General features: G+C 47.7%; 2 protein-coding genes across 5 annotated transcripts in view; one reads left to right on the top strand and one right to left on the bottom strand.

The window, feature by feature from the left end:
• Positions 1 to 2,662, top strand: part of ABTB2 (ankyrin repeat and BTB domain containing 2) — a 168,921-nt gene extending 166,259 nt beyond the window's left edge. Inside the window, exon 17 of the mRNA XM_006908023.3 lies at positions 1,067 to 2,662. Coding sequence (XP_006908085.1) covers positions 1,067 to 1,264 — 198 coding nt within the window. The 3' untranslated portion in view covers positions 1,265 to 2,662. The remainder of the gene's footprint in view (positions 1 to 1,066) is intronic.
• Positions 2,663 to 6,721: 4,059 nt separating this feature from the next.
• The window catches only part of NAT10 (N-acetyltransferase 10), a 36,871-nt gene continuing 16,543 nt past the window's right edge, over positions 6,722 to 27,049 (bottom strand). For all 4 annotated transcript variants that reach the window (XM_025044134.1, XM_006908022.3, XM_015586425.2 and 1 more), the window contains 18 exons: positions 24,854 to 24,990; positions 22,096 to 22,220; positions 21,506 to 21,656; positions 21,143 to 21,239; positions 20,171 to 20,287; positions 19,228 to 19,329; positions 19,057 to 19,131; positions 18,410 to 18,526; positions 17,242 to 17,375; positions 16,984 to 17,032; positions 13,958 to 14,054; positions 13,767 to 13,877; positions 12,654 to 12,826; positions 12,018 to 12,137; positions 11,556 to 11,654; positions 11,056 to 11,129; positions 9,880 to 9,963; positions 6,722 to 7,575 (listed from right to left, as the gene is read on the bottom strand). In XM_025044134.1, coding sequence (XP_024899902.1) covers positions 7,464 to 7,575; positions 9,880 to 9,963; positions 11,056 to 11,129; positions 11,556 to 11,654; positions 12,018 to 12,137; positions 12,654 to 12,826; positions 13,767 to 13,877; positions 13,958 to 14,054; positions 16,984 to 17,032; positions 17,242 to 17,375; positions 18,410 to 18,526; positions 19,057 to 19,131; positions 19,228 to 19,329; positions 20,171 to 20,287; positions 21,143 to 21,239; positions 21,506 to 21,656; positions 22,096 to 22,220; positions 24,854 to 24,990 — 1,974 coding nt within the window. In that variant the 3' untranslated portion in view covers positions 6,722 to 7,463. The remainder of the gene's footprint in view (positions 7,576 to 9,879; positions 9,964 to 11,055; positions 11,130 to 11,555; positions 11,655 to 12,017; positions 12,138 to 12,653; positions 12,827 to 13,766; positions 13,878 to 13,957; positions 14,055 to 16,983; positions 17,033 to 17,241; positions 17,376 to 18,409; positions 18,527 to 19,056; positions 19,132 to 19,227; positions 19,330 to 20,170; positions 20,288 to 21,142; positions 21,240 to 21,505; positions 21,657 to 22,095; positions 22,221 to 24,853; positions 24,991 to 27,049) is intronic.

Genomic DNA, 27,049 nt, shown 5'->3' with positions numbered 1-27,049 from the left:
TAGGGAAGGAAGGAGGGTTAGTAATTCCTCCTGGAGCCTGGGGTACAGCTTGGGAGATGAGCCTTACCTAGATCCCAGTTCACATTCCAGCTGTGCCACCAGGCTGTGGGCCCCAGGGCTGAGTCAAACCCATTCTATAGGTTCTTACCTGATTTTCTCTTAAACCTGCCCTCTTTAATCTTCCCCATTAGTAAATGGCATGGTCATCTGCTCAGCTGCTCAGACTCAAAACTTAGGGGTTAGATTTGATTTTTTTTAAAAAAATCCCCCACATCGAGGCCCTCTACCTGAAACACAGCAGCGGTCTCTCCCCACTTCTGCCCCTCACTGCTCCGACCTCAGCTCAGACCACTTCTTGGCTTTCACTCTGTAATCCTCAGGCCTCTTTGAAAAGTGTTAAAACCATGTCACTCCTCTTCTTAAACCCTCACGTTCTCTACTGCTTGCAGACTAAATGAAATCCAACCCCTTATCATGCTTTACAAGGCCCCTCGGACCCTGTCCGCATCTCCCTTGCCGACACCCCCTCCCCGTTCACCCGGCCACACAGCCTGTCTCTTTCTCAGCCTGTTCCTACTCCAGGACTCTTTGGGACCCGGCCCCTCCTCTGGGAAAGCTCCTCACAATAGCTGGCTTCCCCAGGCCTCCGGGGCCTCCCACAGGTCACCTGCTCCTATTTCCTTACAGCCTGTGGTTGCCTTGCTTGTTTGATTCCTTGGCTTCTCCATCTCCCCTGAACTAGAGCATCAGCTGTAAGAGCAGTGCCGAGACCTTGACCTCAGAACCTGGTGCCCAGCACCTGGCCGAGAGCGGGTGCTCGGTACCTGTTGAATTCAAATAGTTACTGAGCATCGACCACGTGAATGCTTGTGTGCTAGATGCTGGACACCCAGTGGTGGACCGTCCCTGCCCCTGCCCTTAGTAAGAGAGCTTCCAAAACTATGGGGATGACTGCCATTCAACACGCTGTCCCCCTTGCCTTCCCCAGGCCGAGGCTTAAGCAGGGCCTTGCCCCATAAGTACTATCTGGGGCTGTGGGTCTCACCTCTTCTCCCTGCCTCCACAGATCCATAATGCCCCAGAACTGGCCCTGTTCTGCGAGGGCTTCTTCCTCAAGCACATGAAGGCCCTGCTCGAGCAGGACTCCTTCCGCCAGCTCATCTATGGCCGCAGCAGCAAAGTACAGGGCCTGGACCCACTGCAACACCTGCAGAGCACCCTGGCCGAGCGCGTGCACTCTGTTTACATCACCTCCCGGGTGTGAGGCAGCTGGGGGCACAGCTGGAGGGCACGCCCAGCCCTCTCTGGGCCAGAGCTCTAGACATCACAGGGGTGGGAAAGGCTGCAAGCAGGTGCTTCTGAGGACATCTGGACCAGCGTGTAGCTAGGGCCTATGGCCGCACCAGGGCCCCACTGGGCGAGGGCTGGTTGTAGGTCCTCCTGGAGCCAGGCTGACAGGGCTGTTTCCCCTTCCTTCCACAATCATCCTCGGGTGTCACTCTGTCCTTGGGCAGGCAGCTGTGCCTTGAGCCCACCTGTCACTGGACAGCCCTACCCTCAACCCGTTTGCACCTTGAGGGCTGCTGTGTACTCACCCCTGTATGCCCGTTCTGTCCTGGAGGTCAGCAGCTCACCCCGATTCACCTCTGCTCTACCATCCCCACTCCCTGGCCCTCAGTAAGCTCAGACTCCCAACTGGGACTCATGGGCATCCTTATGAATGTATAGAATGTAGACTCTGGGCCCCTGGCCATTTCATTCAAAAGCTAGTCTTTTTCTTCAATGTCATGTTGGAAAGGCTGCCCAAATCCCTAAACTTATTCCTCAAGGCCATGCCTTTGAAAGGTTTGATGTGGGCCTAGGGATCCCTGCACAGAGGGTCACTTTGGTGTCTGAACCTAGAGGGCCTCCCTTGGGGACCGCCAGCTTGCTCAGTTAGTGGTAGAAGGATGTTCTCCAGCTGACACCTTCAGAGCATTCAGTCTGAGCAACAGGTGCCTGGTGGCCTCAGCTTTTGTTGTTGCTGCTGGTTTTAGGGGCTAATGTAAAGGGGTTGATTCTGAAACCACAGGCATAGATGTAGGCTGCCTCTGTGGGTTCACTAAGCAGAACCCTAAATGTCTCCTCTGGTCAAATCTCTCAAGTGGAAGAGTCCTTTAATTCTGACCGGGGAGCGGGACCCACACTTCTCACTGGGAACTGTGGGTCTGAGAGAGCTGAGGGACGGGGCGTTGGGAGAAGGGAAGGGCTGGGAGGAAGGGAACTTCTGCTTCCCCTCTTTTCCCTGCCTTGACATCTGTGGGCTCTCGTGGGGTGGAGATGCAGCATCAGGCCTGGACACTTGTATTTATGGACCAGACACTGGGGGAGCGTTCTGGACAGCTTGCTCTGGGTGTAGCCTTCTTCAGCTGTCTGGCCTCACCTTAGAAACTATTTATTCACCAAAAGCTCTGGGCACTTCAGGCAGTGTCACTTTAGTCACCCTGAAAAGCCCCCGGGGACTTGCAATTCTGGAAAATATTTTCAACTAGCTGCTTGAGCTGGATGTACAAAGGAATAGGCGTTATTTTATTGCTGTAATATTGTATGATATTGTAACTATATATTGATGTTGTCACTTATTGTAAATGTACTATGGTTTTATTAACAATAAACACTCATTAACGATTACCTTGGCCTTGCTATTCCTGTTAGAGGGTTGCTCAGAGTTCAGAGCTGGGAGAGCCCATTTAGGACCAGGAAGAAAACCCAGAGCTGATTCCCCAGTTTCACAGGGCTCCTGTCACAGAGAGAAAGGACCCCCTACCAAAAGTGGCCATTCCCCACTCACCTAACCCAGGACCTGAGCCTGGATCCGACCCACGCCAGCTGAGTGCCAGGGAGCAACTACTTCCCTTGCTGGGCCTTAGTTTTCTTCTTCTGCTAAATGAGGTAGCTGATAATATAAAGTATTTCCCATTCGTTAAGCACCTGTGTGCTACTGCGCTGAACAGAAGGTATCTGCGTGGAGGGGCTGGAGCCTGATGACAGGAATAAGACAGCCGTCGGGAGTTTTTCTGGCCTTCCCTGAACCCACGAACCCCCCTACCCCTCCCCAAAGCCCTGATGTGGGAGCCGTTGTTGGGGTCATCTTAAGAGTTGTTTACAAACCCTTGCATAGTCCAGACCTGTGCAATGAGGTGGAGGCAGGGCCTTCTCCCAGCTCTGGCCTGATGATGGGGCACCGGTCCCTCCATAGCTGCTGCCTCCAGGACCTGCTAAGCCCAAGTTGGCTGTGCCACCTGGTAATGGAGGGAGGACAGTAAGACGGTGACTCAGGCCCAAGGGTTTTTCAGACCCAATTATAGTTTGTTTTAGGTGCAGAGTCCAGGGGTTCCTGCCTGGGGCAGGAGGAGAAATTGCTAATGTTACTGGGAATACTGACTGGGGTGGCTGTAGTTCAGTGACTGACAGGTCAGGACTCGAAAGTTGGGAGGCAATATGAAGATCCCATGGGGTTGGTACAGGGAAAGGCCCATTGCCCAGCTTTGCCAGGTGGGGCCCAGGTGGGGCAGCTGGAAGCCCAGCCTAGGACTCTGGCAGAGGTGGGGAAAGGGCCCTGATGGACCCACAGTGCCCTCTGGGGGCCACAGGGAGGAGGTGCGCCCTTCAGCTCCCCACTCCTGGCCAAGGCCCTCCTGAGAGGTTGAGGGGGTTATACCTCCCCAGCCTTTGCCATCTACAGGGGCAGCCCTTCGGGGGTCTGTGTCCACCCTCCCCACAAGTTCCCCCCGCCCTTCAGTCGTGCCTCAATGAATTACCTGACCTAAAAGGCAAGATCTAGTACAAGCTGGCTCCAGATGGGGCTCAGCCATTTCCTCTTCTGGGAGGGGAGGCGGAGGTGCACAGAAAGTTAAGGAAAGTAGATAAAAGGTAGGGATGGGACCCCTTTGGGCCTGCTACACGTATAGCAGGCATACACTGTTAAGCAAGCACTTAAATAATTAAGAAAAAAAATAAGGCATTCTTCCAAGGGGCCAGGAGAACTACTATAATGGAAAAGGAAGTGGTCACCTTACCTTCTCCTGGTGGCCAGGCCTCCTCTTCAGGGCCACTGCTCCGGAGCATGGGGGTCCAGTTCTCCAGCTGCCAGCTTCGGGCTATTAGCAGCCAAAAGCAGGCTTGGGAGGAAGAAAGTGAACTTCTCAGCAAGAGTCTCTGGGAAACAAGGGGCTGAAAGCATCAGTTCTCTGCTGGAGGGATTCCATTCTACTCCAGCTGTCCCGCTATTAGTAAGCTGGAGCTTATGCCGCTGGAGCGTGGGCCTCGTCTCCAAAGGAAACCCCATCCAGATGGGAGGGTGCCCCAGTGCGAACTGAGCACCAGAGGCTAACGCTGAGACTGCCTTCCTCTGCATAGGGGCCTGGCCCCTTGCATTCCTCCTCCTGATACCTCCCTTTTCCTTTCTCTGCTGGTTACCTGATACCAGCCGATGCCAGGAGCATCAGCACTTTCTCCACAAACAACTTAAAGCGCCAAGAGAAAGCCTCAAGCCTCCCCGTTTTTGCCTCCCCCACCCCTTTACAGGATGCACATATTTCAACTTTAACCAATTGTTTTTAGAATCCAGGGCGCCCCCTTCGCCCAGTCGGAAGTCTGAACGCCTATTCAGGCCTGAAAGGACACCAGCCCCACCCCCTCCTCCAAGCCTGCAGGCTGGCGGCTGGTGTAATGGCCTCAGATAATGAGTACATTTTTCCAAGGTGACGGTCACTTATTTCCTCCCCTCCCCCAGCTTCGACAGCCCCCTTTGTGTCATCTCCTGGTCACTCGGGAGTCCTCTGGGACTGCGAGGCCAGATGAGCAATGGAAGCACTGACGAGGCCAGCATTAGCCCCCTCCCAGCTTGGGGAATGGGGACCATTTAGGAATCTTCTTTGTTCAGGCTCCTTCAGCCCCTTCCCTGTCCTGGTGACAGCATTCATAGCAGCCTCACTGAATTCATTTCGCAAGTGAGATTTCCTGAGACAGCCGAGCTTTACAGATGTCACTCTGTCTGGGGGCCAGATGGTGAGGTCTGAGGGAGGCGAGCTCTTTCAGGTTTGGAGGAGAACCCAAGATCACAACCACAAAGTTCAGAGACCTGTTTAAGAACATACACTTTGCAAATAAAAGGGCCAGGGCTGTACAAAGTAGGCAAAATGTTCACTTTGCTTCCTTCTTGAGCGCATGCTCCTTTTTGAGTGCGTGCTCAAGTGGGATTCTTCCAGCTTAGGCTGTGGTTTTTGGAACAAAGCTGGTCCTTATTCAGCAAGTCAGCACTGGCAGGTAACTGCAGCTCCCCTGGTCACGCTCTGACGCACCACAGAGTTCGGAGACTTTGTGAGCGTTTGCCGTCTGCCAGGCACTGACTATTCTCGGCGATTCCCGTTTCACTCCCCTCGGCCCTCACCACAGCCCTGAGGCAGGTGCTGTCATTACCACTCACATTTTACTGATGTGGCCCTGGACGTTAAGGAGAGGTGAGTGGTGTACCCAAGGTCACAGTGAGGGTCCGGGCAGAGCCAATGTCTAGGCCAGGCGGTCTGGTTTCAGACCACCTCTCCCTGTACCCTGGAGCAGAGCAGAGGGCAGACCTTGGGGCTGGAGAAGCAATCAAGGGCTTGGCCAGCTGGGCCCCCACACCTGGAAGACAATGTGGCTGAAGTTTCAAGGTACCACCCAGCTCTGCCCATTTGTGATTCTGACTTGTTTGGCCACTCTAAGATCCTCTTTGAAAGGCAGGCTCAGGAACAATGGATCAGAAATTGTTTTCATCTCCCCTCTCAGCAAACTTTCCTGCAGACCTCACAGGGGATCTTCAGACAGGAAGTTACAGAGCCAGGAGACAGAAGGCCCCTATGCCTATGCAGACAGACGCAGGGGACAGAGTCTGCTCCTCTCTCCGTGGGTGTGAGTCCCGGGGGTGCATGTTTAATCCTCTTGAGTCCAGAAGCTCCCCCTTTCCTTCCTTGTCAGTGCATTAGATTGCTACATATAGACCCAGTTATACATCAGGGCTAAGAAAAGGACCTACTTGGACTAAGACCAGTCCTTCTAAAGTCTACCCCTCAAATAAATAAGTAAATAAACAAATAAATAATAAAAGGAAGATCAGAAACCAAGGCCACTACATGAATTTCTCAGATGAAAATAAGAATGAGCGTATAAGCTGAAGGCCGATGCAGCCAGGGAGCGCGAAGTGTTGCCGACGACCCGCAGGCTGCGGCAGGGACAACAGCGTGACCGAGCCGACTTCCACCCTCAGCTTGGTGACACGGATAAGGAACAATCCTACAGAAACCAGCAGACCTTCGAGGTCAAGGTTTTCACAACATGGAATCAGATTTGGGACCAGAAAGTAGATACCATCAAACAAACAAAGTAAGGGTGAAGCCACCACAAAATTTCTGTTCCCAACAGATGGAAGGGACCAGACCACCCAGCAGGAGCTAGGGAGGAAAAGAGGCGCAGCTAGCTGGCTTCCAGGCGCCACACCAAGTCCCTCAGAATGACCACAGCGAGCAGCGGCCAGTGCCGGCCACTTTCACAGGAACCTGGGTTTGTAAACCTTGGCCATACTGCCAACCCCAGTCTCGATTCCAACACCCTCCAAAGCCTTCCTGGCAGCCAATATCCATCAGAAGAAACAGGGCAAGATGCAGCTTTCACCTATGTGGAATCAATGAGTACCCACAGGCAGTTCGTCTTTCTAGGATGTTATTTATTAAAAATAAGATCGAATGGATCCTCTATCCCTTCCTCACCCCTGCTAGAAAAGGTCTTTCCCAACATTTTTTCCCAAATGTATGAAATAAGTTTTGGGGACTCCAATGTCATATCTTTCCTAAATTAAGAGCTCAGGTTTTTCTGGGACACTGGGACAGCAGGCCTCCTGGAGCCAGGAGTGGAATGGTACGCGGCAGTCCAATCCCAGTGCACGTAACAGTGGCCTGCATGGCCACCTGGTGGGACCAGGGCTCCTGCTGCTCCAGGCCTCAGAGAGTTTGGACAAGTCTGTGACAAGAGGCCCCAGGGCTCTAGCAGCGGCCGCCTGAGCATCACCAGAAAGCTGTGTACTTAACACCTGAGAAGAGACAAGCGTCAGTGTGGCTTCTGCACATGTATGAAGGAACCAAAAAGGCCGGAGCCAAAGAAAACTATGAACTTAGGGGAAAGGAAGGCCCGAGGCCGGGGGGAGGAGAGACGGACCCCTGGCAGTGCCACAAGTTTGCCCCTCCATCGAGTTCCAAGCAGACGCATTCAGAAGTGACTTTGCTTTAAGCCAGCCTCAGTCCAGACTGAATTCCTGGCCAGGTTCCGGGTCTGATGGGGGCTCCTGTTGCTTTCAACAGTGCAGGCCGCTGCCCAGTCCAGCCAGAAGCAGCTCAGAAAGTCAGGCTACCTCCTTACGAGTCAGCCGCTGATGCCCAAGTTTCTCCTCACTATTTCTTCCGCTTCATTTTCATGTCTTTTTTGTTCTTCATATCTCTGTTTTTCTTCAACTTTTTGTTCTGTTTGGGTTCTTGTTTGGCTTCTGATTTCCTTTTCTTGTCACTGAAAAAAAGAAAAGCAGTAGAAAAAATAAAATATGCACAGATTTAACATTTTTCAGACTGCTTTGTTTTGTCTGAGAAAGGGTTTCCACAATCTGAAATAATATAAGAATATCTGAAAGCCTATTAGAATGCCAGGCATTGTGCTGGGGGCTGGGGATACACCACAGCGACTCAGTTCCTGTCGGGACTGAGCTCAGCCTGTGGAGGAACAAATCCACATCTTAACATCCGAGGTCTTAATTTTCTTCAGTCTCCTGTACACTCCTCTCTCCCAAGACCTCAGGAAAAATCTAAGGCATCACAGGGAAGATTCTCTCCTGTCGCTAACCACTCAGGATCACCCTGGAAACCAGACATGTTATCCCAGTGGCCTTGAGGACAGTCCTTAAGACAAAGCATGAGACTCCCAGGCAAATCCAACAGTACTTCTGATGTATTATTATTATTTTATTTTTCCTAAACGAGAAGAAAGCCCAAAGGAATCGCGACTCAGATGCCACATTTCAGTGGGCCAGTGGTTTCCTCATTGATAGATTAGCATGGGAATCACTCAGTTTATGGCCACCTTCTTTCTGTCTTATATGTTAAAGATTCCCTACGGTGGCATTTTGCCCTGGGAACAAACACCTCCCTATGAGGAGAGAATGAACAGTTCTGTCCAGGGAACATTAATATCCATTAATATCATCTGAATGAAGTGACCACTCAGGGGGAAAAAAAGAAGCAAACAAGGCCTCAAAGAATACATGATGATAGACATCAGTGTTTTTACCTCCAAAGGTAGAAATTTCACACGAGCTCAGAGCCTTCAAGCACACGAGCTACCACACAGGCTGGTTAATTCAGGAGGCCCCTCACTAGCAGCGACAGCCAAATGAACCACAGGAAAGGCCAAGCTATAAGTGTGGAACGGGGCCTTCTCCACACCAAGCATGTTCGCTGGCCTTTTGTGCCAAGCAAAGCCACCACACTAAAGGCCATAGCCATCATGTCATGGGCCCTGTGCCATGTCTGCTATACTGTGCAAACCAGAAATTAGGACACACTGACCGTGGGCTTCCATGCCACATCCCAGAGCACCTGGGAAACAAGACCAGCACTGATGCTGGGACCAATAGTTCCTAGAGTCAGAAGATTTCCTCTTTCTAAGTGTTCTCAAAATAAACCCTGCAGGTGACCCTGTCGGTAACTGACAATGCCAAGACCTCATCCTTCTCACCAACCCCCAAATCAGCTGTGGAAGCCTCATCTCCAGAGGCCCAGGGCAGGGAGGCCTCATTCTCGCCCCCCAAAAAACTCCAATGAAGGTTCCAGGCCAGGAACCGAGGTTATCTACAAACGCAGCTCTCTGCAGAGAAGCTGCCTGGAGCAAAGGTTTTGAGTGGTCCAAGGACTCCTAGGTTGCCCAAGACCCTTCCAGGTGGTCCCCAAGGTCAAAACTATTTCCGTAATGATGCATTATTCACCTTTTTCACTTCCATTTCTCACAACTGTTCAGTTTTTCAGAGGCTACAAGATGTGTGATAGCACAAAAGATTGAATGTAGAATTCAGCTCCTTTCTCTTAAGCCAGATATCAGAGATTTATGAAAATATAAATATAAAACATGCCACTTTTCTTACTGAAATTTTTATGAAAAAGGATTTAAAAAAAAAAATGAATCCATTAATTCTGAATAAGCAAATTTTTAAAAATTTCTCAGTATTTAGCTTCTACTGTGGAAAATATGGATACAACGTACATAAATGAAAGCTCCTTGGGGTCCCGCAATAATTTTTATAATATAAAGGAACTCTGAGACCCAAAACTTTGAAACCACTGGCTTAGGGGAAGGAGAGTACAGCAGGCATAACTATGGGCACTGCAGTGGACAAACGCAGTCCCGATTCTGGTTCTGCCCGTACCAGCTGTATGCTTCTTGCTAAGTTACTCGACACTTTCAAGCCTTGGTTACTGCAGCTTTAAAGCAGTGATAGTAACAAAAGAGCCACTTGGTGTTGTTCTGAAGGTGAATGGACACTGCATTAAAGCCCACAGGAAGTGCTCTGTCACCAGCAGCTCTGGGACTGTTCCCTCAAGCCCATCCCCTACATGTCTGGGAAATACGAGCAATGCTGAGACTCAGCCCTAAAATATGGCCCTGCCTGATTTGTAGGAAATGTGCTACAAACGTAGTGATGCTCAAAAGAAAGAATCCTGACTTTTCTCTCAAAATTTTGGTTCCAACCTCTTATTTCCAAACGAAAGTTACTAAGAAGTGCAGAGACCAGAGAGCCTCTCCTGTCAGATGTCAGGCCCTCACCTTTTCAGGCTGACGATCGAAGCATTCTGCCCAGCTTTGTTTAAAACCTCATTCCACTCTTCATCATCTCCACGAATTACGTATCTAAAAAATAAAAGGGAAATATCAAAGCCTGCTAGAAAGAAAAGGGGACCGCTTAAAAGAAAATAAGATAGTGACAATATTCTTATCAGACATGTCCTCCATAAACGCCAGACCAAGCTGTGTCAGAGTTTGAGCTGCAGAGAGAACAGGCATGCAGTAGGGCCGTGGGATGTGGAACCTGCTCCACAGGATGGGAACTTCACAGGAGCAAGGAGGGTCACCAGGCTTGCCAGCAGGGCTCGGCAACAGGACAGTCCTGCATGGCAGGCAGCTGCCCGACTTCTCACACCTAACTCTCATTAACTGCCCACTACCTTCTTGGTCGCTGCTACTGCCAAACATGTCCCTACAAGCCCTGGAACTGTGTCTCTCCCCACCCCACCTTGCCCCACCTCTTGGGATCTAGCAGTCCTGGCAAGTCAAAGTTTGATATTGCAAAGCTGAGGGCAGGGATCTCCTGGCTACCTCCATCCCGTGTCCAACAACCACCATCAGTAATGAGCCGATTGCAAAGCTGAGGGCAGGGATCTCCTGGCTACCTGACCAGGGATCTCCTGGCTACCTCCGTCCCGTGTCCAACAACCACCATCAGTAATGAGCCAGCAGCTACAGGAACGACAGGTCAGAGAGGCACGAAGGCCACTAATTCTGGAGTTGTCATTCCCATCAATCCACAGGGCGGGCAACGGTGTTATAGTTGAAGCTCAGAGGGGACCAGGACTCCTCGTAACAGAGGGCTCCAAGCAGGGAGCTGTCTTGGATTATTTGTTGGCAGCAGAATCCTTTCTTCAAACAAATTCACGTGCAAAAGCCAAATACAGAAAAGTGGCCATTAAAACTGGATGCTCATCGAACAACATCCCCCTTTCCTGAGGGACCTGAGGCATGACAAGGAACCCTGGGGACCTCGAAACATGATTAGAAAGTCAATGTGGCAGCGCTTATTTCTAAAGTGATCCCAGGAAACACAGCTTCCAGGGTACTCGGGACCGAGGATATGGAGTAGAAGAGACCTGCAGACAGATTCTGTGGCCCGAGAAGACAAGGCAGAGCCTTCCCTTCACTCCCCACGAGCAGCAGAGGGGGCCTTACTGAGAGAGATCCATGTTCTTCAGCTTCCCCACTTCTTTCTTGTGTTTCTCCTGGAACTCCTTTGCTGCTTCATCCTTCGGTCAGAGTCAAGCAGGGGACAAATCACAGAACAAGGTGAGGGGGCAGAGTCTCACCACGATGAGCAGACATCTCCTGCTCCTCGATTTACCCCCTGCACCATCAGAGGCAGCTCTTACTGAAGTGTGTAAGAATATAAAGCGTACATTTTGAAAAGTCTAAAGGGATAAACAGCAGCGGCTGGGACACTGTTTGCACACACGCACACACACACACACGTGCACACACACACACTCACACTCAGTGGGAGGCCGAAGTCTAAGGCAGTGTGTGCTTGGGTACATCTGGGGCAGGGACTCAAAGGGAGCGACACTCGCTCACACTACAGAACACCGACACCACCAAGCTCAGTCAGGGCAGAGGCCTCTTCCTAAAGGGGTGGGGGACGGTCGGCGCTCACAAGGCCTTCCACGGGAGCGTACCAGGTCATCGCTCAGGGTCTTCATTGTGGGCTCCATGACCACATCCTTCACTGCCACCATCTGCTCCTCAATAGCCTTTTCCTGCACTTCGTTAAATAGCTACAAAAGATAACGGCCAGGAAGCAAAAGATGAAGCAGAAACAGAGACCCGGTCACTTGCTATCAACTCAATTAGTGCAAACTGCATAGTTTAAGAGTATGCGAACTCATGTTAAAAACACAGACTGCATAGACAGCAAATTTCAGCAGTGGTACCTCTGGGAGAAAACACAAGACATTACATATATAGCTGAAGTCCCTCATTTTTTCAGAGGTATGTACATGCATGCGTGTGTGCGTGCGTGCGTGTGTGTACAGACTTGCAGCAGATACGGCCAAATATTAAGATCTACTCATTGTGCGGCAAGGGGTGAGTTAACATTATTTATAACTGACCAAAACCCTGCCCTCAGCCGAGGTTACCTTCACAACTTTGCGGATGATCCGGTTGAAAAGTCCCATCAACTGGCCTGAGGGCAGCTCGATCTCCTTTTCCAGCTGGTCCACAGACTTATGCTGCAGGCCAATCCCCAAGAGAAGAGCCTGGAGAATGGAAGATCTGCTGGAGTAGCCACTGGGACAGGCCCTTGCCCATATAAAATGGCGCTGAGAACCAGAGCTGCTCTCTTTTGAACAAAGCTATCTGGTATAAAATATAGACTGGCGCTGTGTATTCTGGAATCTTCTCTTGCACCATGTTACTGAAACTACCAAGAACGCTCCCTCTTCCTGAAATCTCCAAACTAACTTATCCTGAAAAACAGCTGCTTCACACTACATTAAAAGTTTGGGGTGCTCCTGGACCTCTGCTAAGGCAGAGTAAGAATCAAGGCAACATGGCTGGGTAGAAAGAATGTGGGTTCAAACTGCAACTCTCCCACTTATTAACAATGTGGCTGGACTTCAGAGCCCAAGTGTTCCTACCTGTAAAACAGAGAGACTATTATCTGCCCACCCATCAGAACAAAATTATGGCAAAGCATCCAACCCCAAATTCAGTAAGTAAATCACGCCACAAACCTAGCTTCTTTTCTGGCACACGAGTAGCAGATAACTTACCGACTGGGCAGCGGACAGGGCCAGGTCCCCCAGCTGGTTCAGAAAATACATCCGGGAGATGGCTGGGATCATGTCCATGATGAGGTGATAATCAACCATGTTCCGGGAATACATCTCTAGCCTCTTCAGGTCATAGGGGAGAAAGAGTGCTTCCAGCTCTTCCTGGTGTAGGGCTGCACAGGGGACAGAGCCAGACAGGTCAGGGCAGCCCGATGCCCTCCAGGGGCTGATGGGATTCCCAGACAGCACACATCCAGTCCCCGTGTGGCACTCTAACAGCCTCCACGTGGCCTTCAGCCAGAGCAGGAGAGGAGCCACCTGGAAGTGCCTGCCCACCAAAATAACACACCACCGAGCAGCCTGGACCTTGCAGAGACAGACAAGTGGCACGTGACCCTTGCTCAGAGATCCACGGAACACATCAGACCAAGGAAAGGCTCCCAGCCCCAGGGTTAAAGGAACACATCCCCACTCTATCACCTCTCCTCCCACTGAGTGTGAGGGTGTGCGTGTGTGCACATGTGTGTGTGCGTGTGCAAACAGTCCAGCAGAAACTGTGCACGCTCTGCCTGGCATGGAGAACAGAGATTTTCCCATCAAAATGTAATTGGCAAAAAAAAGCATACACGCACATATTTAGCAACAAGAAAAAAGAAAGGCCACAGTTGTTATTACTAATAATCCCTTACACATTTTTAAATATTCAAACAATTTATAAGCCCAAAGTACTTCTGCGTGTTGGCCACAGAAGGTTGGTGGCATAATCTTACTATAATTTCACAAATGAGGAAACTGAGCCTCAGAATTGAGCTAGTTACCTTAGTTCACAGGATTTAAATCGGGTTCCATAATTTATTAGGTGTATGACCTTAATTGACACCTAAAGTCAAATTACATCCCCAAAGTCTTGCTATGAAGAGGAAAGGCACTATGTGTGACAGCGCCTTTAAAGCAGAGCAGGGCCTAGTGAGCGGGAGGCAGCCAGTGGAAGATGAAGGCCTAAAACCAGTCCCTCGATTCCTAGCCCATCCCCGCTCTGGACCACCGCATCTGCCTCCTACTTCCACGTGACCAAACCACTACTGGCCCTCCGTGCCGCCCTGTCCAGCTCACCTGGTTGTGCTGGCTTTCCGACGTTCCTGTTCTGAATGATGTTCAGAGCCAGGGGAGGAGAGAATGTGCTGAACTGGTAGGACAGCAGAGCCAGGAACCGCCTTCGGAAATCTGTGGGGTACAACCACAGAGTTAGAGGTCTGGAGGCCCCCAGCTCGTCGCCTCGCTGTCCCCCTTCCACTCAGATTCACCTTTCCAAAAGGCCGCAAGCCAGGCTCCCTGGTCAGCCTCGCTCTCATCAGTCAGCGTTTTCAGCATGATGCATGAGTGTTCTCCTGTCAGGTCATTCTGGAAAACACAAATTTCTAACTGCACCAAGAACCCCTTTTGTCGACAATCTGTCACCGCTAAAGGGCAAGAATACAGAATGAAAGGCTCGGTAGTTCCACGGGCCTTTCCTTCTTCCCTAGCCGGGAGAGGTACCCTCGCCTTCGCGTTCTCACATGGCCTACACCAGCGCTCTCAAAGACCACGCTGTCCTGCAGCTTCCCAGCAGGCACCACGGCAATGGAGCGGAGATGCTCAGATCTTCAGAGCGTGACTTCTGCTCTGGACTCATGGAAGTGAGCCACCTGCTCACGTCAAGTAGATTCTGAACTCAGAGTTATTACAGTTTAAACTCTACATGAGCCAATCAATGTGTTTTGGTGCCTTATAAGAAAAACTTTATGTCCAAAACCCAGAGTTCCCATGCTGGCAACCAGTTTGCAAGTGCAGGCTTCTTTAGGTACTAAAATAGAGATCACAGGTTTTTAAATTTTTACTACATAACAACAAAGTCCCATACCATAAAAATAGCTAATGCATTTCAAAAGAAGAGCATTCATAACAAAATGCCAGCACCAAGTCACAAATGAGCAGCACACAGCACCAGACCATTGGGACACACTGAGGTTAGGCTGAACTCAATGGTCTATATTCTCCTTGTAGTTGACTGTCAAATTTATATCCTAGCCTTGACCTCTCAAATGGGAACTACCTGGGATACTGGCTTTGTGCTCTCAAAAATCAAGTCTCCAACTCTCCTTCCTCTTTGCTGATGACCTCCCCTCACTGAGAAAACAGAAGCAATCAGAAAAGAACTTTTTAAACCTCCCAACACCAGGTCAACCAGCCGCAGACACCTTCATAACCACATCCTTTGCCTTCCCTCCTGCGAATGATAGGTGGCCACGTCTCCTGCACTCGGGGCTGCCCCCCTGTCCCCTTCACCTGTGCTACTATTTGCATAATCTCTGCAGGATCATACCCTGCAGCAAACCAGCATGTTCTAGAATCTCCCATTGGATAAACCCGCCTTTCTCCCATCTCCCTCCAGCACCTTGTTTCACGGCTCCCTTTTGCTTTGTGTGTGACTCATCTATCCATGGTCGATTTCCTCACCTCTCATCCTCTCCAACCATGGTGATGCCTCCGTTCCACTGAAGCTGCTTTCATTTAGATCACCAATGCTGAGAAGTCCAACGGCCAATTGTTTTCACTCATCTTACTTGTCTCTGAACAGCAACTGACTCCCCTTCTTGAAACACATTAACCTTGGGTTGTGACAGCAAAACCTGACTTTCTCCTAGGGATCAAGGCGGCTCCTTCTAACTCTGTTGCTGTGTCTTCTTCACTTCTTTAAACACTGGAAAGTCCAAAGACCCACCCTCTTTCTATCTACTTTTAGTCCCTACTTTCAACAGCTTTAAATATTCACTCATTGAACAGAAGTATACATACTATATATATAGTAGGCACTATTAAGTGCTGGGGTTACAGCAATGAAGAAAACAGACAGTCTACAGCCATCCTACCCTGAACACGCCCAGTCCCGTCCAGAAGCTAAGCAGGGTCGGGCCTGGTTAGTACTTGGATGAGAGACCACCTAGGAAGACCAGATGCTTTAGGTACAAAAAGAAAAAAGAAAACACCAGAACAATCCTTGCCCTTGGGAAGTATATCCTATTGGAACTATGCTGACCACTCCCAAAACTACCGCCAGCCCCAACCTCCTCCTTGAATTCCAGATGCCTATAGTCAACTGCCTATTCCATATTTCCACTGGGATGTCTAACAGGCATCTCTTAGTTACTATGCTAAAAATTCCCCTTTTCCCTCCAAACCTGTTCCTACCCTCTTAGGTGTTATCTCAGTAAATAGCACCTCCAAACCCCAGTGTCTCAAATACCCAGTCTCTCAAGGCAAAAGCCTAGGAATTATCTTTGATCTCCTATGCACTCACCTTCCACATCCGACCCTTCAACAATTCCAGTGAGCACGACCTCCTCCAACACGGACCTCGCATCTGGACACTTCTCCCCATCGTCACTACTTCTACCTCACACCAAACCACATCTCTCACCCACTCCTCTTGTTGCCTCCACTTTGGGGCCACTACCATCCATGGTCTACACAGCACCCACAGAACCTTTGCTCTAATCCTTTCCTCCGACTTACCTAGACCTGACTGCCCTGTTCTTTTAAGACTCTCCAGCCACACTGGCCTTCTTTTGTTTCCTTCAAATCACCAATTTCACGTCCCCCTGAGGCCCTTATGCTTGTTGTACCCTCTGGTGAAAATGCTCCTATCTCTAGGACTGTCACATGGCTGCTCCATCCTGATCATTCACGTTTCAGTTTGAAAGGTCACCTTTCAGTGACTACTCATTATACTATAATTTCAGTGTTTGGTTTTCTTCACAGCACATATCACTACCTGAAAATGTATTTGTTCATTTTTTCTTGCCTCTTCTACCCAGTAGAAAATAACCTTCATGGCTTAGCATGCCCACTGTTTGATTCACTGAAAGTTGCTAAATATTTTTTTAATGAACTCAGTCATGAACTCTCTCTCCCCTTCCATAATAATCCTCTATGGCTCTGTCATGAACTCACCTCCTAAAACCACTTTTCTTTCTCTCTCTCTCTCTTTTTTTTTTAAGTTCAATAAGGCTTATAGAATTCTAGAATTAGTCGAGCAAGTCCATGTGCACTTCTGCCATTTTATAATCAAGCCCAAACCCAGAATGTACCAGGAGTGAGGGAATAAATTATGTGATTACATGGCCTTTCAGTGATGGTGACTATTCTGGTGTCCATTAGAACAAGCCTCTCAGAGACAAAGGTACACCTGCTCAGAGCATAGCTGGGAGCACCAGGGCTCTGTGCAGGAACAGACCTGTCACCAGCTATAACCACAAACCCACAGCCCTCCTCTGCCAGATGCCTCACTCACCGGGGTCTGTCTCAGATAAACAGGAACGAACCCAGCTCGTTTCCAGAATCTGCAAAGATACAGAGAGAGCAGGTCACCGTGTGCACATTCTGAGAGTGGCCGACAGATACAGCTGGGAAGGGCCAGGCGAAGCGAGGAGCCAACGAACGTCTGATACACCCTTGCTGGAAAGGCAGACACGCAGCCCACGGAACTCTCATTTTCAGGACACCAAGGCCAAAGACGTGATGCAGGGAGGAAAGACAGGCAAACTCTTACTTGAGGAGCCTGGGGGTCAAGCCATAGGACACACCCAGGTAATCCAGGCGCTCAGCAGGCCTCTCATTCAATTTGAGGAGCAAGGGAGGCAGGTCCTTTCGGGGAGAGACAACCTCTTCCAACAAGCTGACAGCCTAGAAGATGCCAGGGAGAGAACACAGTTCACTCAGCAGAGAGAAAGGGGAGGTCAGTGACATATTCCCAAGCACCTCTGCCACACCGGGCTCTAGACTGAACACAACAAGCACCAGGACAGGTTTCTTGGTTTGTTCCCATGGTTTTTAAAATATAAGAACACGACTAAGTCCAGTGCTCATTCCTAAGTATACCAAACCTCTAGATGAGCATGGACTCATACTGCTCAGCACCCAGAATGCGGAAGAACCACACAGTTTAGAAATAAATACCTAACAAATATACAAAGAGACATGGTAGGGTTCTGAAGATGGGGCTGAAGACCCAGCTCTGTCACTGGACATCTTTGTGATTTGAGAAATGACGAACTTCTGAGCCCGACCTTAAATATAAGCCTTACCTCCCCAATAGGCACACTGTAAAATTTAAATGAATGTGTGTGAAAGCTGTCAGAGCATTAACCATGCTTACCAAGAAAGACAGAACTTCCCTGAGTCTGGGCTTAGTACTGAAGATGGGGCTGAAGACCCAGCTCTGTCACTGGACATCTTTGTGATTTCAAAAATAATAAACCTCTGAGCCCAACCTTAAATATAAGCCTTACTTCCCCAATAGGCATACTGTAAAATTTAAATGAATGTGTATGAAAGCTGTTAGAGCATTAACCACGCTTACCAAGAAAGACAAAACTCCCCTGAGTCTGGGCTTAGTACCAAGAGAGCATAGAGCTGTGGTTTTAAGCAGGAACGTGAATCAGCATCACCTGGGAGCTGGTTAAGACACGTTACTGGCTCCACCCGAAGCTTCTGATTCAGGAGCTCTGGAGCAGGGCTCAAGAATGTGCATTTTTAACAAGTTTCCAAGTGATGCTAATGATGCTGATCTAAAGATCTCAAATGTTAGGCTGGAGAAAAGCAGCAGCTTCTCTAAAATGGAAGAGGAAATCTGCTACTACTCAGAGAGCCCAGCATCTTGATGATGCTACCAGGAAAAGATCGTCCCAGAAACCAGGAGTTTGGCCAGGGATGCTTACCTCGCTGCTGACCGTGTGAATTTCCTGTGACGTCTCAACGACCTTTTCTTCAAGACAAGGGAATCTGCCCTCATAGTACATCTGCAGCAGCTGCAGAGCTCGGCTGCCATAGCCCATCTATGAGCAAACACAGAGGGAAACAGGAAAAGGGAAGAGAGATGTCACTCTGGGTTAAAGTGCACCTGACAAAGAGAACCAATGAAATCCCTCAGTGACGCCAAAGCAGAGACCCTTTTGACCGAGCATAGTATGGCCCTTGCTCTCGCACTGCCCATCAAGAACAGCCCATTTGCCACCTGAGCGTGAGGATGGCTGGCTGTGCTTTCTGGTCTACAGATCAGCAAGCCAAAAACTGATGTCTCAACGGCTAACTCCTCAGTGGGGATTTCTAAGAGACAGGAGATAATTACAGAAAATAGATCTGGTTCACAAGTCCCCTGTCCTCACACAGGAAGAGTAAGCATATGTGAGCATCCCATCCACCCAGCCCCAGCCCCAGGCAAACTCCAGGACAGGAGTGCCTGGAACTGCTTGCTCCTTGACCATCTGCCTACTCAAGCAGTAGAGTACACCTGCCCTAACAGGCCGCCAGCGACACGGCTGCAGCTAGTAACAGCACACCAGGTTTATGCAAGAGAACACATTACCCCTTGATAATCCGGGTGAACAGCAATGCGAACGACCCTTCCACCTGAAAGGCCGCCGAAATCTGGATCTTGGAACTGTGTGGGAGACACAAGCCAGTAACTTAGCAACACAACACATCCTCCGACACTGCCAGCTTCAATTACTCAGACATGCCAGGGAAGGCGCATCACCTGTTCTGACACCGTCCACGGAATCAGGTCCCCTGAAGCCTTCTTGCCTCGAGACAAGCTGTTCAAGATGGACTGGCGAGAGATCTCCCCCTCGAGGCACACCTAGGGGGAAAGCAGGACTCTGCAGACAAGGAGGCCGGGCCCAGGTACAGAGCCCACTCACACATCAACATTCTGCTAGTTCGGGGACTGAGTCAGCTGTTTCCACCCCAGGTCAGGCTTAATCCTGTAACTGACTCATCCATTTCCAATGGAAGTTTCATTACTTTGCCCTGTGGGTATCCTAACACCATCATAACAAGGCTGAGTGCTAACATCTTCCTGGCCTAAACAGCAAAAACCACACTACAAGAGGATCTCCACGAATGGTGTACATGTGCACACATCAAGACACAGGATGCTCACGCAGCTCTGTACAGAATAGTGCAAATTCGCAATGACTCAAGTGTCTGATAGGAGAATGATTAAACACAGTTATGGTCCATGCATATAATGAAATGCAGCTTTTAAAATTATGCAGACTATAAATATTTCACACACTAAAAAAAAAATCACCAACAAAAATTACCAAAAAAATTACCACTATGATCCCATATCTATGAAAAGGAAAAATAATATAAAAATGTATAAATATATGCCAGGTGTTAAAAACATTATTCCTTCCAGTCTGTGTTTTCTCTTTTTATAAGTATCATGTATAAAAACAAGTTCCGTTTTGGGAGGAGCTGTAAGTCGGAATACAAGTGGCCAGTACTTTTACCCATCCAAGAACAGTGAAGCCTTCTTTGATGCACCCTCATCACCTGCCTTGACACACCCAGCCACTTGGCTGCAGGCCAGGAATCAACATCTTCCCTCCCATAATGCAATTACTGAGCCATTAATCCTTGACACCTAAGCAGTTCCCAAAATCAACCCCACAAGGACACCTCTGCTTCTGTACCTGGATGACAGCAAGCACTTCGGGAAGGGCATTCTGGGTGGGGGGCACGGGAGGCAGGAGGCAGAAGAGATGGTGAGCAGGCGCATCAGAGAGCATCTGGAGGTCGTTGGGAGAGTTCTATGGGCATAAACACAGGTCAGTGAGAGCCACTCCTCTTCTTATCCTTTACTCAAAAGGCTACTCAGAATCAACAGATGACTGGAGTACTGCCTTTCCCAAAGCCAAGTGATGAGCCAAAACTCAGCAAAGCACCTTTCTAGTATCTTGGGCAGCCAGCCTGAGACTCTTCGAAATGGCTTAAGTGGGACTTGGCTTCAAATGCTTGCTGCCATCTCACCATGCGTGATGAGGCTGCAGAGCAGGGGCACAGAACCACTTAGTGAGCACCCCTTGTCACAGCTGGGGAGTGAACTCTGTCCTGATGAGATGCTGCTACTTCAAGAAAACCTGTCACCACTACTAACACCAACTGTTCAGCCTTCCATTGAAGGGTGTTCATAAAAATACTACCTACACACTCAAAGTGTCCTTTTCAACATGCCCTTTAGTTTTTAACACTTTCCAATATTCTGAATTTTCATTCACTGCTCCTTAAAAATAGCCCAGAGGTACAAGGCAGGTCTCAAGTTAAACAGCACCAAGAGGTTACAACTATGTCATCTCAGCCGATCGGCTTAGCAGACAGGCAAGAAAGAGAAGTAAAAATGGGTGATGCTTTGTACCTCTCCAGCAACCAGGCATGGAGCTACAGGCAGGAATTCCACGCTCCGCATACAAAGCTGGAAGCCCAAGACAATGGCAAGGACAGTGGGAAATGCGATCCCTCCAGCAAGATCACTGGCCCTTGCCAATGTCAGGATATTTAAGTCCCAGTGGAACGGTCACCTGCACCACTGGGTAACAGAAGATGTGAAAAGCCAAGTAAAAGGGGTCTGTGGGGCTCAAGTTCACTCAAAGGCCACCTGCAGATACCTTGTAGTGAGAAGCCACGTAGAGGGCCATAAGTCGTTGGAGGAAAACTTCGGAGGCCTTGTGGTAGCAGAAAAGGGTATCTCTGTTAACGTAGTAGCTGGGTCTGGAGTTAAGCAACCAAAACAAACCAGAGAGCCCAAAACAAGACATGCCAAGGGTCACCTGGATATACGGCTTTCCCTCAGCTTGAGTAGAGGAGCCCCATATCCGAGCAGAAACTCATTAGGGACAGAAAAGAAGGGAAATCGAGAATGTTCAACTTTCCCCACTCCTAAGAGCAGAGGTTTTACTCCAAAACCTTTTGTGTAATTCCTTCTTCACCCCCTCTCCCTATCATAGGACAAATAAAACCCAGGAGGATACAGTTCACAGGCTTCAGGCAAGGGGCAGCCTGACACTATCCGAGTAATGTTGAGGCAGTCCAGGCACAGCAAGTCGTTCAGCCACTTCTCCACCGCGTCCCCAGGGGCGTATCGGATGGACTCCTGCAGGGAAACCTCATGCAGCGTTCTCGCTGTTCCCCACAAAACACACACACAATGAGAAAGTTATTAAACACGTTCTGTCTAAAAGAGCAAGGCAAATGCTCTACTTTACCTTTGTCACAGGGTGCCAATGTAAATATAGCTCTACAATTTAAACCAAGTGGTTTTAAACTGTTCTAATAGGTATTCGACCTACCATGACACCAATCCCAAAGGGATCTCACTGAGTCAATGCACTCCTACCCTGAGATGGGGACAAAAAGGGCCCAGGCACCTAAAGGCCCGGTCAGGCTCCCCTCTGGTCACTGGCTTGCTGCTCCTTGAGAAAAGCAACTTCACCTCTTGGGGACTGAACCTTTCTGCCTGATTGTAGAAGGTCTGCTACACCCATGACAGCACAAGGGGAAGGGACCAGCAAGAGTCTGAAGAGCTGCTGTGGACTGCGAGGCCCATTCAGAGATGAGGTACCTGAAGCCAGTCTGGCTGTCGTCGTGGTCTTGTTCTCAGCAGTGGTGCTGACCTGGCTCTGGGCACTCTGTTGACGCAGCTGCTGAATTAGTTTGAGGGACAGTGACCGGCCAGTGCCCTCGTAGCTAGGAGCAAAAGCAAAGACAATCAGGCACAAGGTCTCAAATCCACTCTCTAGAAGGGTACAGAGAACTACTTTCCTCATTCTACCAAAACACGAGACTCCTGCTCCCCAGGGACAGCCCTGCTCACCTCTGAATTTCCAACACATCATGCGCATGCCCAAGAGAGGCGAGGCAGCGCAGTGGCTCGATGTGAAGCCATCCTAGGTTCAAGTCCTGGTACCTCTGGGCAAGGAACTCAACCTCTTTTAGCAATCCTCAAAAGGGGATGATTCTACACACCTCACAGGACTGTGCTATGAACTAAAAATATAAGGACTGAAAAGATGACATGAGTAAAGCTTTTAAAAGAATACTGCTGCTGGAATATAGTTAAATGGTCAATTAACGAGAATTGCTGTCAGCAGTAACATGCCTGAAGGAGTGAACAGAGAGCGCTTCCCAGTTTGGAAAATCAAGATGAAACAAATCTACCGCCCAAGTAATTCTCTTCATTACTACTTTCACTTAAAAGGTGACATAAAACAACTCGTAAAAAAAAGGAATCATCTACAATCTAGTCACCGAACCAGCACTTTTTAACTGTATTTCTTCCTTGTCTTTTGTCACAAGCTTATGTGATCACAGGGTGCAGAGTGCTAAGCATGCTTTCTTTTTTTAGTATTATATTGTTTTGTAATACTCATTATTATAATATTTAAAGACTATAAATGCTTTATCTTACTCAAATACTTTTAAAGAATGATTTAAAAAATGGAATTTTGACATATTTCATTCTCTCTCCCTACCCCACATAATAAAGCTTTCTTAAAGGAATTCCATTTACTTACTTAAATAAATAAAAATAAAAAATCAAGAGTAAGTACAAAAAACTAAACTAATAACTTGTGCTTCAAAAGATATTATCAAGAAAGTGAAAAAAAATCCACAGAATGGGAGAAAAATTTTGTAAAGTCATGTATCTGATAAAAGACTTGTACCTAGAATATATAAGGAACTCTCACAACTCAATAATAAAAAGGCAAATAATCCAATTAGAAAAATGAGCAGAGGATCTGAATAGCTATTTTTCCAAAGAAGATACACAAATGGCCAATAAACATATAAGACGCCCCACATCATCAGCCATAAGAGAAATGCAAATGAAGACCATATAAGACACCACTTCGCACTCACCAGGATGGCTATAATCAGAAAGACATGACAAACGCTGGCAAAGATATGGAAAAACTGGAACCCTCATACATTGCTAGTAAGAACGAAAAACGGTTCAGCTGCTTTAGACAACAGTCTGGCAGTTTCGCAAATGGTTAAATGAAAAGCTACCATCTTATCCAGTAATTCCACTCGTAGGTACATATACCCAAGAGAATTGAAAACATGTCCACACAAAAACCTGGACACAAATGTTCACAGTAGCACTATTCTTTATTGCCAAAAGATAGAAACAACCTGAATGTCCATCAACAGATAAATGCAAATACAAAATGTGTATAAACACACAATGAAATATTATTTGGCCATAAAAAGGAATGAAGTACTGATACCAGCTACATGGATGAACCTTAAAACATTATGTTAAGTGAAAGAAGCGAGTCACAAAAGACCACCTACTGATTCCATGAATATGCAATGTCCAGAATAGGCAGATACTATAGAGACAGAAAATATATTCGTGGTTCCCTAAGACTGGAGGGCAGGGAGAGATTGGTAGATGATAGCTACGGGGTACTGGGTTTCTTTTTGGGCTAATGAAAATGTTCTAATATTGATTGTGGGGATGATTGCACAACTCTGTGAATACACTAAAAACCACTGAATTATACACTTTAAGTGGGTAAATTGTGTGATATGAGAATTATGTATCTCAATAAAATTATTACCAAAAAAAGTAAAATTCAACTTATTTAAATTTTTTAATTTCAGTGCAAGTAAAGCAGTCATAATAATAAATTTATCATATAGAATTATCTTTCTAAGATGTGACTTCCATACAGAAATCTTTCTAACATTAAAAATATGTATTTACGGACCTGGAAAGATTTCAGTATATTGTAATGTAAAAAACATTTTAAAAATAATAAACAATGTTCTTGTCGAAAAAGTAAAGTGCTCAGAAAATGACACTGAAATTCTAACAGAAGCATCTCTAGATGGTTGAATCACCAGTGCTTTTTGTTTTTTTTTCTAATTTTTCTATAGCAAACATGAACTAAATGTTTCAAAAATTTTAAAAACCTCTTGAGCCATTACAGGCTAGCCTTCTTATGCTAATTATAGTTACTTTATACTGTACATTCACATAATTCTAAGATACAAGACATCGGTATTACCATCTATATACTTTTAAAAACTTGATCAGGCCTACAGACAGCAGACACTCATCACCTGGGTTATGAAAGTCTTCAGTCTTGGGGTGCCCATTTAATGTCAGACCAGAGGTGAGCTGCCGATGATTACTAAGAGGCCAGCTCCCATTTGCAGAAGCCCCGGGAGAGAGTGAAGCAGCTGTTAAGACTCAGATTTCGGGAATCAGACCTATTTACTTATCCAGGCCCAGGCCACATTCGTTACATGCCACCTAATCTGCAAGGACATACAATAATAAGTGCAATGACTACCCCAAGGCGCCTCACCCATTGATGGTGGATGCCATGAAAACAAGGTAAGGGCCCAGAAGACTTTTCACCAGAGGAAGGGGGATGGCGGCAGCTTCATCAATCACAACAAGTTCAGCCTGGCCCAGTTTCACAGCATCTGCAGGATGTATATACTGTGGGAAAGAAAATTTTCTATTACTCACTTGGCCGCCTAATGTCGCAACTATGATCACTAGCATTATTGATTATGATCGTCCTTCCCCATTTCTTCTTTCTCTCCTTCCTCCTTTCCACTTTCCCTTGGCAGGAAAATGGGCTTGGAGCCAGACGCCTGGGTTTAAACAGTTCGACCACTGATTGTGTGACCCTGGACAGGTCACTTATGTCACAGAGCCTCAGATTCCTCTCCTGTGGAAAACATGCCTGTCTGATGGCTGCTTCAAAGAAAACTCGGGTAAATCTGTAAAAACGCCATGCCCTGTGCCTGGCTAGTGTTGGTAGGTGTTGCCTCCCTTTCCTTTCTCTCTCTGTCTTCTCATGCCTCCCCGCAGCCTCACTCTGGCCAGTGAGGCAGATGACTAATGGGAGGATGTCAGGTTTCTCAGGCATCTACTGGGCGTTAGGTACGGTGCACCCGGCTTTGATACCATCTTTACAAAGGCCATGTCTCCCTGCAGGGGTGGGATTCTTTGAAGGCTTATTCCCTTCTTAATATACACAAACACATTCACGCATTAATTTATATTAGCTTGGCCACCTGAGGCCATAAACTTGCCATAAGCCTGACATCTTTATGCACACAAACAGCCCCTTCAGTTTCTTCAGGGTTTCCTGCTGTATTTAAAGTTTGCAAAAGGGCGTGAAGAGGTATTTTACAGGAGAGGAAACCTGATTAGCCAATTAACATAAACAAAGGCACTCAGCCTCACTAGTAATCAATGCAGCACTGAAGACAATAAGGAGATCCCATTTCATATGCAGACAGGTAAAACTTAAATAGCTGCAAAACAGCCAGCAGTGGTGAGGACTTGGGGAAACAAAAACAAAAAAAAGAAAAAAAAAAAAATGCTGGTATGAAGATAAATTTAAAGGAAAATTTGGCAAAATCTAAGAGAGCTGGGAAGCTACCATCCCCTAAAACCCAACAATTCCACTTCTAGAAAAACATAAATAAACTGCAGTATATTCACACACACACACACACAGTGGTTGAAATCAACCAGATCTACAAGTTTCAATCTGGGCAAGTCTTAAAAACAAATGTTGAGTTAAAAAAGGCAAGCTGAAAAGGACCTGAGTGCTGTGTATCTGAGTGTTACACTGGTCTCTGCCTTTTTCTGTTATGTTTTCGTTACAAGTAAGATTTTGTAACTCTTTTCCTATAAGTTGATGGGTCAGGAAGGCAGTGACCCCACTCATTTCTAACAGCAAGATAAACATCCTCAAACAGGTATAGTATGTTACCGTTTATATGTAGTAAAATATAAACACATGAATTGAAAGGAAACACACCGATTTCAAAATAGAGTTACTTATGGGGAGTGACAGAAGGGAATGGGATGGGGAGGGGTACAAGAGGGACTTCACTCTGTCTGTGATGTTTTAGATCTTTAAGACAAAAATATAAACGACTTTTTAAAAACAAAACAAACTTAGCAAATAGCAAAATGTCAACATTTCTTAAACCTGAATGCTGTGTATCTGAGTGTTACACTGGTCTCCCTTTTTGTTATGTTTTCGTTTCAAGTAAGATCTTGTAACTCTTTTCCTATAAGTTGATGGGTCAGGAAGGCAGTGACCCCACTCATTTCTAACAGCAGGATAAACATCCTCAAACAGGACCCCACGTCTTGCATTTTTAAGGGGAACAACTAAACAAGCACCTCATAAAAGCAACAGAAAGCAGTCCCCTAAGGGGAGGCATAGCAGACTTGAATCTAATATTCCTCTTTTTCAATTTCCAGCAAGAAGAAGGAGGCTGCAAAGAGACATAAATGGAGCCTCATAAAGTCAGGTCGCCTTGTCTGTGCTTAAACTCCAATCTAGAGACAAAAGGACTCTGGTAATGTGAGGGAGCATCTGATTAAAAATCCAGGGAGCGGCAAGGGCTGAGCCAGGGCATTTCAGGGAAAGATTCTCCTTCTGCGGTATGTGTGTGTGTATTTTTCTTGAGTTTTAACAGGTCTCTGTAGTCTCACTGCCCACAGCCTATCTCCCCTGACCCCAGCCCAC

This window comes from Pteropus alecto, unplaced genomic scaffold (genome assembly GCF_000325575.1).
Source record: "Pteropus alecto unplaced genomic scaffold, ASM32557v1 scaffold71, whole genome shotgun sequence".
Taxonomy (NCBI): domain Eukaryota; kingdom Metazoa; phylum Chordata; class Mammalia; order Chiroptera; family Pteropodidae; genus Pteropus; species Pteropus alecto.
This window is presented reverse-complemented; position numbering and strand designations above follow the sequence as displayed.